General features: G+C 33.6%; 1 protein-coding gene across 1 annotated transcript; it reads left to right on the forward strand.

The window, feature by feature from the left end:
- The first annotated feature begins 7,419 nt into the window (after nt 1-7,419).
- On the forward strand, nt 7,420-10,869 carry rgs1 (regulator of G protein signaling 1). The gene is made up of 4 exons (XM_016478009.1): nt 7,420-7,468; nt 9,012-9,131; nt 9,724-9,890; nt 10,693-10,869. Exons 1-4 carry the CDS (start codon nt 7,420-7,422, stop codon nt 10,867-10,869), a joined length of 513 nt encoding a protein of 170 aa, XP_016333495.1.
- Nucleotides 10,870-11,415: the final 546 nt, after the last annotated feature.

Raw genomic sequence — 11,415 nt, forward strand, 5'->3', positions numbered from 1 at the left:
CTGAGGAAAAAGTGATGGGATTCAAAAATCTATATTTATGATGGAGTTTGATTGTGTAGCCAGATTTTACACAGTCTGGTCCAATAGAGCACTACACTGATCACATATTTTTGTAGGCCAGCATTGAAATTAGCATCACCCTGGTTCTCTCCACAAAAACCAAACAGTATTTTTCCATTAGCTTTTGAAATATTGCAGAAAGTAAGCTCTGTGACCAACAGAAGTTCATGATTCTTAAACATTTTGTTCATTATGATAATATTCACAAATGAACACTTTAAAGGAGTCCTATTATGCCCTTTTACAAAGTCTTGATTTGGTATTTGGTGTGTATTAGTCTAGGTTTTCCTAAAAAAGCATTATTTTTCACATACTGTATTTACATTATTGCAGCACCTGTCTCAAAAGTCCTATTTAGTTCCTGTTTCGATGTAACCCCTCCTTCTGAAATACGAAATGTACTCTAATTGGGTAGCTCGAGTTTCATCTGCCCAGCTGTAAATATTAATGTTGGTGTCAGTTTTGCCATGCTGGTGTCCTCCGTAAAATGTGCAGCACACAGATAAACGATAAGGTTATAATGTTCAGGGTCAGTGTTAAAAAATAGGTTTGGCCAAACAAAGGGGTTTTGGAATCAGGGTTGAGAAGTCAGTCTTCTTCGCCATGGCGACAACACGCTACTAAATCAGTGCTTCTTCTTATTATTATTCTTCTTATTCTGTAGCTCAGCTCAGCGTTACTCTCTAAAAGAAAAGTTACTAATTACATTAGTTACTTTTTATGGAAAGTAATGTGTTACGTTACTTTTTAAATCTGGTCTGTGCTTGCATGCTTGTTTTTAATATTTTTTTATCATTTTGAGGAATACTGAATCTGTTTTTCAGTGAGATGAGATGAGTAAATGTATGTTCATATTTAGAACTACAGTAAGCATCATGCTCACACAGCGCACACAACGCCTATGCATCTCACTTCTGATTTCTCTCAACATGGGGACAGGAGAGCTGTCAGTTACTTGTTTGAAAAAGTAACTCAGATAATTTCTTGTAAATGTAAAAGTAATGCGTTACTTTACTAGTTACGGTACTTGAAAAAAGTAATCTGATTACGTAACGGGCGTTACTTGTAATGCATTATCCCCAACACTGGTAATCTTGCAGATCTTTTTATTCTCAAACAGCAACATGACATAAAGTTGAAACTAAAGTTGAGGATCCTTTTAACGAATTTTAAAGTGTAAATACAGTAACCTAAAACTGAACATAGGCTATAAACGAACTACACCACAGCTGCATGACTTCAACATCTCCACCATTAGGCTTTAATAACTCTTTCAGTGTTTATTTGAAAAACATTTTCCCTGTAAGTTTTAGTTGGTAGTTTGCTAGTGCGTGATTATAAACACAATGAAGCTGTGAAAGTGACTAGTGAGATGGGTTTTGCTGATTTGCATAATGACTTCTTATATCCCCGTCAACCTCTGTAGTCCCATTTAGCCACTTATTAGCAACTGTTTTTTTTAAAAGCTAAGTAAAAGCTTTTAAAAAACACAAGGGGCTATTACTTATGTAGGCCTATACGTCATAGAATAAAACAGTAAAATATCTTCATCTTATTTCAAGCATTTAAACAAAAACATTCAAAACAAACCTCTTGACTTCTGGATGATAAAATCGGAAGTGCTAAAATGCTAAGTCATTACCAGGTTTTGGCCTACAAAATGACATCATCCCTGCAACACGGCTCATTTTAGCCAAGAACCTTGGCTTAAGTTTAGCATGCAGTCTGCAGACAGACTGTGGGAGGTCCGCAGGTGCACTGCTTGAGGCTGACATTAGTTGTGTTATGCAAACACAGCTAACAGGTACTCAGTGTTTGCAATTTGTCAAGATTTCATCCCAGTGATGTATTCTTTTTTTCCCACAAATCATTTTCTCCATCCACATCTACCTCCTGATGTGAATCATTAGAGCTCATGTCAGGTTTCCGGCTGTCTTCAGCGAGACCCACGTCTGATCCACTGTCATCCTATCAAACCAGACTGCTAGTGTCTCACAGCAGACATCAATTATGCATGCGCAGACGAGCTACTGGAATGCATAATGTTTAACTTGGGGTGCCACCAAGCAGAACGCAGTCAGAGAAAGAATTAAAAATATTTATATCCAACATTTTACTCGGGTTCTGTTTGCAGCATGAATCTGCAATGAAATTTTGCTCCATAAAGCAAACCATTTTCTTGAATAAGTGCGTCATGGTCTCAAGTAAAAGGTGAATGCTGAGGTCAAATACTACCAACCCCATCTTGCAGGAAAACGTAATTATTTTACGTGGTGGTGATTTCGTATAAATTTGTATGATGTAAATTGTTTTATTTTCAGGGAAAAAAAAGTATGCATGAAGGCTTACCTATAAACATAACCATCAATGGGGCATAAGCATTTTTGCACGGAAAACGTACAACTGAGATTTTACAAATGTATACGAATAAGTCACCAATTTGGTAAAATGTAAAATACTTGCCATGAGATTGTGTACATGTATAATTTTGGTTACCCTTTATTCTAAGATGTCTTTATTACAGTGTAATTATACATTTAAGTACTGAGTAACATTAATAGAGTGCAACAGTTGGGTTCCGGATGAAAAAAATGGCGTTAATTTTCTTCATAGGGAAATGGATTTTTAATGATAACTTACAAACCTTTATAAAGACAGACCTACTTTCAGCTCTGAGGTTGTTAATCAATAAAAAAATGCTGGGTTAAATACAACCCAGTGCTGGGTAAAAATAACCCAGCATTTTTTAGAGTGTATATGCTTGTGTTAAAGCCATCAGTTCGCATTTTTTAAATTACGTTTTACATAATTGTGATAAAAACTGCAGAATCCCTGATGGTTAAAAAAATTAAAAAAAACTACATTACCCATGATGCTGTAAAGAAAATTCCACCAATCAGAGAGTAGCAGTGATCAAATGAGCACTGAGCTCCACCCACTCCTACGAAGCATATGTATACATATTTTGCAATAAACTTAAAATATGTTGTGTCTATACATACAGTATATACAATCAACAATTTTAAATGGATGTTTTTTTTTTATTTCACCGTCGTATTTAGTTTGATTATCATTTACAATGATTTGCAATGGGATTGCAGTTCTTTCTCTCACTAAATCTGTTAAGTACACAATCTTGTATCTTTGTCTTCAAATACTTTTATGTTTCAAATTAAAGTTTGTAATGTTGAGATTCATGGCTTATAGCACTTTAACAAGTTTTTTTTTTTTAATTTCTAGGTGGAAAATGAATGGAAAAAATACTTTTGGAACCAGTGCTGCTGTAAAAGTGGTGAGACACTAATGCACTCTATTTACAACATACTTACTATAGGGTTAGAATTAGGGTTTGGGTTTGGTTTAGGGTTAGTTGCATGAAATTACTATAGTAAGTACATGCAACATGTAACAAGTACACTGTAAATAAAGTGTTGCCATTTCTACTTGTAGGGATGTACATCTAGGGATGTAAATTTTTCCAAATTTCCCCTATTAGAAGCTCAAGGATGCAGTCCATAAATCTTTAAGCCTTTAAGCGTTATCAATCTTAAAGTTAATCAGACTAACACCATCAAACCATAATGATCATAATTAGCCCTAAAATCGAGCATCTTGGTAGAACGATTATTTTAATAGCTATTAAAGTGAAAGAACTGAGGTTTCATGAATCATAAATGGATGTTGACTAATGAACTGTTTCATGAGCTGTGTGAGATCGAGCAGAAATGTGTCATCATTGCAAACACAGAAGACTGATCATCGCTCTGTACAGATGTACAGAAGATGTCTTACACCATAAGGTAACCAAAATGGACGTTTGCCCTATGTGACGATATGGAAACAAAACCTTCTGTGGTATAACTCTTGCTGTGGGAGATTGTAATACAGACAAGTGTGACATGATCAAATGTGTTGTTGTGTTTAACACCCCACAGTGCTACTTTGAGATACACCAGATGTTTCTGCAAAAGCATTTGACCCTGACAGGAAAGAGAAGCTACTCTTAAAGGCATAGTTCACCAAAAATTTTAATACTGTTATTTACTAACCCTAATGTCATTCCAAGCATGCATGAATTTCTTTTGCAAAACACAGAAGATATTTTGAAGAATGATTTTTGTTCATACAATGAATGTCAATGGGGTCCAATGTTGTTTGGACCTCACTGACTTTCATTGTAGAAAAATAGTTAATAAATGACTGTCTGGATACAATGAACTGAAGTATGATTGTCTGGAATAAAATGATATGATTTGAATAAATTGAAATATCCTCTCTACTTTGTGAAATGGAAGTATTTACTCCTCCAAATGACATATAAACTACCATCATCTTGCTAAGCTACACAAATGACAAAATGTGGAAAGGTGTTTTTGCTGTCATCCTAGAGTGGACTAATAAACCCTTACAGCATATAATCTCTCCATGCCGCCATTATACAGCCATGCAGCAGAATATAGTTAGTTAATGATATCTTTTAGCTGACAGAAAAACAACACAAGAAGTTGAAGCGTATGTTTGTGTGTCACCATAACCCGACTGACAGCATGGCAGCGTGTGAAGATTTGACACTGATAACACAAATTCATCCCTGTTGATGCTTGTAAGAGTGATGGGGGTGTTTTGCACGTGGTTGTTTAGTGTGCAGCAGGCCAGGAGGAACAGAGGTGAGAGGAAGTTCATTTAGGGACCACAGCTCCCCCTGCTGGATGATGGAATTTGTACATTTTTGACACTTGATGTGAGGGGGATAGTTCACCCAAAAATGACAATTCTGTCATCATTCACTCATCCTCCGCTTGTTCCAAACCTGTATGAGTTTCTTTCCTCCTCTGAACACAAAAGAAGATATTTTGAAGAAAGTTGGTAACTGAACAGTTGACAGTAGCCATTGACTTCAATAGCATTTTTTTTTCAATACTATGGAAGTCAATGGCTATTTGTTTGTTTGAAACTGTTTGGTTTACCAACATTCTTCAAAATGCCTTCTTTTTTGTTCAACAGCTGAGAGAAATTCATACAGGTTTGGAACAAATTGAGGGTGAGTAAATGATTTATATGTACACTAACATAAGTTTGTGGGGAGTAGGATTTTTCTAATGGTTTTGACAGTAGTCTCATATGCTAACCAGGGCTCCATTTATTTATTTACATATATTTACAGAAATACAATAAAAACAGTAATATTGTGAGATTTTATTACAGTTTAAAATAACAGTTTTCTATTTTAATACATATTAAAAGGTGTAATTTATTCCTGTGATACAAAGCTGAATTTACAAAAATATGGTATGTGTTTGTCAAGTGGTAGAGTTTTTTTGTTTGTTTGTTTGTTTTGTTTTGTTTTGTTGTGTTTTGTTTTGTTTTTTGGACACAAGTGGTCCGCCTATGCGTCTGTTGGGGTTAACGGTCTCGAGCGCTGGTGTCATGAAGAATTTGGTGGCGTCTGTTAAAACTAGTCTGTCTAGAACTTCAAAACAATCCGATTGGCTGAAAGCTTTCTAATGAAATAGAAATTGAATAGAAATCCTACAAAACTGCTTTATGATGTATATCATCTAAACTGTTAGTATAAAACCAAAGCTATAGATACCAAAGCTACATACTTCTCGTTCATTGTGTTTTTAGCTAGCTTATGTTATGCAATACCACTACTGAGGCCAATTAGCCTAGCTTATTCCTTATGAAAATGTTCAGCTGCACATTTTAATGCATTTTTGTTTGATCAGGAATTACAAATGGCTACCCTCAAGACAGACTTAGCTAAATGGACAGATCGAACTTTTCACGATTCCGGGATGCTTCTCCAGGATCATTCCAGCCCAACTTTTTCAGTCTACACTATGCAGGCACAGTTTGATTCATGGCAGACTTCTAAATATAGCCTGAAAAAGGGAATGCCTGATCTTGCTGTCCCTGTCGAGCACAACAAACAGTCACACAAGCTAGCACAGGTGCTACTAACAAATTACACAGACAAATGAGTCAGTCTCCAGCAAGACTGCGTTCCCTTCACAGTCCAGTGTGAACGTAATGATGCATTACAGTCAATTCCACCCAGTCTGGAAATATGAAAATATGAATTATTTATGTTGTTACAATTTTCTGAAACTGTGCACATCCCTTCTTTCAGCTTTGTGGATGAATGTAGAACAGAGTACAAACAAGCGTAGATGAATACAAAGCAAAGGGACAAATAGAGTTAAAAGTGCATGTTCTTGTCAGTGAACGAATAACTCTGATTGCAGGAGTCAGCACAGGTGAGTGTGTCCTCACCCTTGCCAGCTTTTTTGGAAACCAAATTCTCCTGGCCATGTGTAAGTCATTATGCATGCAAATCTGGCAGAGGCTTTTCCATTGCTTCTGGAGATTTACATGGCCACTGACAGACTGAGACAATACTAATGGAGAGCTCAGAGGGGATCACGTACAAACCTTTTTTTCACTGATGACAGTCAGATAATGGTGATTCGTTTGCACTCGTGGTTCTTTGTTCTGACCAAAATTAGAAAAAGTGGTCAACAAGGTTGGAAAAAGGCTATCCAGTCAGGTTTCCCAACCTTCAGATCTAGTGTTACCCATGAATCAAACCATAAGCTGCGGTGGGAAGTTTAAATACCACTTTTCCACTGGCGACCCAAAACCATCCCTCCAAATTTCCAATAGAAAGGACCTTTTAACCCTTTAACCCCTGATCCCACAGTATTCAAAACCACAGCTCAGTATCTAGTGAACTAGAGAGAAACACACAAACTCTAACAAATTATGGAACTGATTTCGGGGCATCATCAGACAGAGACGACAATGGGAGAAGTGTAACCACATTAAAAACTAAATATGCGTATGTCAACGTCAAGCACACTTCTGCACTGTTAAGCATTAAAGCATTATACAAAAACAAATTCAAGTGGATCATAGTTAGTACACCTGTGGTTACACCTGCGTGAACTTGAGGAGAACTGACTTCATAAAGGGCATCCACTAAAATCACCTTGAAACCAGTTTGTGGGTTTGGTGTTTTGTATCTAATGCAATGACTTACTGACATTTGTAAGTGCTTCTCAAGCATCCAAATAGTTTTTGGTATAATTATGATATTTGAGATATGCTAAGTTTTGTCGCTTTGTTCATGGGAAATTATGGAAAATTAAATAGGTGGTACACCAGTATTCTGGTACCTTTGAAAGGATTAGATCTTAAATAATAGGCAAATACTTCAATTTAGGTCTATTTCAACCACATGCTATTTGGTTATTGCAGGATTTCCATTCTGTGATTTCAATATTGTGGATATTTGTGGTGATGACCTAATGGAGACCCACCTGGACCATCACACAGACAGGTGTTGCTGTGGTCAGGATGCACCAGCTGCATGTGGGCAAGTTCAACATATGCACTAGCAGCACTAGTATCTGAGCACATGAACACATATTCAAACATTAATCAATGTTTAAGTGAAATATTTATGGTTTACATCAGTGAGTTCTTTGTGACGTCACTCCTTTAGACATAAAATGATGTTGAAATTTTGTGGATTAAATCTTAGTAGCTCTCCAGGAAAAAAAATATTAAAAAAAAAATCCTAATTTAATCTAAACTTAAAAACTTAAACTCGTTATTATTATTATTATTATTATTATTATTATTGTTGTTATTATTATTATTAAATTAATGTTATTAGAATTATAATAATAAATATATATAATAAACTGTATCTATTTTTAATGTATCAACATATAAAAAAGTGAAAAAAAAATGTATCAAATAATTTAATATATAATACAATTATATATAAAAATACAATTATACAATTATAATATATAATACAATTAAATACAAATATATTTTTTTATTTCATTATAAATGCATTTCATAATAAATTGAAGTAAATAAATATGAAATTTGAGTATTGATTATTAAAATGTGTTTATTGCACCCTGACTGATTTTGACGCAGTTACTGAATATTTATATTTGCACATTTAAATATACTATTTAATTATTAATTTCCACTCATTTACTGTACGTCTTCTACTTCTGCAGTCTTCTACTGAAATGCACAGTTTTTTTAGCATGGCTTGTGTTTACAGATTTGCAAAGAGTTTATTGGATCAATAGATCAGATCTGACATTATGCAAAACATTACTTACGAGAAATTTTAAGCTATTATTGTTGCACTTAAAGGGATAGTTCACCTTAAAATGAAACTTTTGTCATCATTTACCCTTGTATTGTTCATAATCTGTATGACTTTTTTACTTTCATGGAACATGAAGATATTTTGAAAATGTATTCAATGCTTTGAATTTTAGCAACTGCGTCACACCAACCAACACTTCTAGATAATTAAAGATATTTCATTTCATTTTAGGTGTTTGATCAATTTATCAAAGTGATTTTTTTTTTCATATTGTATATATTAAATTAACCATGCAATGTCACATTTTTGATTGTATATTCACAGATTTGCAAAGGAAAAAATATGATGCTTTCTTTCTATTTAACTTGCATTATCTCACGACACAAAGCGTCATAAAGCAATGTTAAACAGTGGACTGATGAGCAGGCCGAAGACGTTTTTTTCATGACCTTACAGACTGAGGAGGTGACCCTGCCCAAAGCTTTGCATGCTGATTTCCATGTGTTCCATTCATGCCAGTAAATGTGTTTAGACCCTCCAGAGCCACACAGAGTCAGAGAGTGAAGGAGACTCCATGCAGAGGACACTGCTGTCAGAGATGGCCATAAAGTGAGTCCCTGATTATTAATGGTTCCATCTGCATTCTTATTTTTGAAATGATATTAACGACTAATACGCTTGAATCTACTGGTCACGAGGAATTTCAGATTCTAAGGATTTAAAGTTACAGGAATATTGTTGGCAGAATGCGATTGGATTGAAATGCTGTAGGTTCTGTAATCAATGTATTTGAAATCTGTATCACAATCAGCTTCACCACTGAAGGATCTCCATGTAATTTTCAAGGGTAGATTTTGTTGCTTTTCTCAGGAACCCGTTGATGATGTGGACTCTTGGGGTGAGTCCATCGAGAAGCTTCTGTCCTGTAAAGGTAAGAAAATTCAGTTCTGAATATGCTCTGGTTAACAGTGGATAGAATACTGTGCACCATCCATTTAAGAAACAAAATCATAAATATTACTTCCAAAGAATCTGACTAATTCATAAAGAAAAAATGCACATTTGTTTAAATGATTATTCTAAAAATTATATTTTATATATATTTCCATATATTAACATATTTCATAATTATTTATTTATTTATTAGCGATATGCATTGAGGAAAATACTCAATAAAATATATTTATATTACATTTTGCTTATAGTCTATTGAAAGCATAAGAAGATACTTATGGATTATTACGCAGTTGATTTGTCGGGTGTCTGGAGTCTGGCATAATGCAAATAAATAAAGAGTTACTCTGTCATTTGTAAACACTTGTCAATTAGTTTGAATAAAATCAATGGTTCGTGTTGAAGTGATGCATCTCAATCTCATTGCTGTATAAATATGTATCAAATATTGCATCTGCTTAAAGTATGTTCAAATGTTAATTTTCAAATTTCAGTTTCAACATCTAAATTGGAGAAGTAACGCTTAACTATTTGTGATAATTAACTCTCATGATGGTGTCATGCTGCAGCGGGACAGATGGCTTTCCAGGACTTCCTAAAGTCGGAATACAGTGAGGAAAATATTCTGTTCTGGCTGGCATGTGAGGAATACAAAACGATCACGAGCTCACCAGAGATGATCAGCAGGGCAAACCAAATCTACACTGAGTTTGTGCAAACGGAAGCACCCAGACAGGTGAATGACTGAACTGTGCTCAGCTCCTGTAATGTCCTGCTGAGGGAATCAATTATTCGGTCCTGCTGCTCAAAAGTTCATGAGAGAGTCCTTCATTGCAAGTTTCGCTTTCATCCTTGGGGGGGTGCAGGAATTCAGCATTTGAAGATAGAAATCAGATATCAGTTTAGTCGCATTAGATCCACAACAAAAAAAATAAAACTAAATAAATCATGGATTTTATTTGGGCTATTCATATTCTCAAATAATGTATCAATATTTTTGTTCCTTTTGACTCCGCCCAAACAAAATATTTATTTAAAATAATTATATAAAATATTTATTAAAAAAAAATTTTATTTATTTATTTGTTTGTTTGTTTATTACTTTTATTTATTTATTTTTACTTTTATTTATTTATTTTTACTTTTATTTATTTATTTTTACTTTTATTTATTTATTTTTACTTTTATTTATTTATTTTTACTTTTATTTATTTATTTTTACTTTTATTTATTTATTTTTACTTTTATTTATTTATTTTTACTTTTATTTATTTATTTTTACTTTTATTTATTTATTTTTACTTTTATTTATTTATTTTTACTTTTATTTATTTATTTTTACTTTTATTTATTTATTTTTACTTTTATTTATTTATTTTTACTTTTATTTATTTATTTTTACTTTTATTTATTTATTTTTACTTTTATTTATTTATTTTTACTTTTATTTGTTTTGTTTTGTTTTTTACTTTTATTTATTTATTTATTTATTTTGAAAGACAAAAAAACATTAAAAAATGTGTTGCCCTTATTTTCAGGTCAATATTGACTCTGGGACTCGCACAAATATTACAAACAACATCTCGGAGCCAAACCTGAGCTCATTTGATACGGCACAGAAGATGATCTTCAGTCTAATGGCGAGAGACTGCTATCCCAGGTTTCTGAAGTCTGACACCTACCAGTCCATTCTGCAAAAGCATGGACAGAGATGACTTCATAATGACTAATGATTAGTGTACATCAAGTTTAACTATTGCCAGTAAGTTTGTTTTATATTTGGTAAACATGACCTTTTTAGTTTTGGACTTAATAGCTCATCAGTTTTCATCATTATGTTGCCATATAACGTTTTTTGAAGGAAAACGTTTACAGTGTCACATTAGGATTTATTCTGATTTGATATTCTGCTGTTGCCTTTTGTTTTATTTTTCCTGCTCACAGAAATTTAGACCAATTAAATACACCTCATTTTAAATTATAATCATGCATCAAAAAATCATTCCATATGGGATTAAAAGGATCTGTTATGGGCCAGAAGGAATTCAGTAATTTCCTGTTTATCAACATACTGTTGAGAAATCAAGAATAATACGAAAATGAGAATTTGAATGCTGCTTTTTAACTTTTAACTTTAACTTGTACAGCCAATTCAACTACAGTCCATTTCTATAATAGTGCAACCTATCGGTCAGACATTTAAAAAATATATATATATTATTTTGATGATGATCACGATGATGATGTAGGTGTGCTTAGGT

The sequence above is a fragment of the Sinocyclocheilus anshuiensis genome, unplaced genomic scaffold (assembly GCF_001515605.1).
Source record: "Sinocyclocheilus anshuiensis isolate Anshui unplaced genomic scaffold, SAMN03320099.WGS_v1.1 scaffold436, whole genome shotgun sequence".
Taxonomy (NCBI): domain Eukaryota; kingdom Metazoa; phylum Chordata; class Actinopteri; order Cypriniformes; family Cyprinidae; genus Sinocyclocheilus; species Sinocyclocheilus anshuiensis.

Bases quoted from the DNA above. Each gene is read 5' to 3' on its own strand.
- rgs1 (XM_016478009.1), top strand. From the start codon at position 7,420: ATGCACCAGCTGCATGTGGGCAAGTTCAACATATGCACTAGCAGCACT. The intron at 7,469-9,011 runs GTATCTGAGCAC...TATCACAATCAG, and splicing joins CATATGCACTAGCAGCACTA to CTTCACCACTGAAGGATCTC. The intron at 9,132-9,723 runs GTAAGAAAATTC...GTCATGCTGCAG, and splicing joins GAAGCTTCTGTCCTGTAAAG to CGGGACAGATGGCTTTCCAG.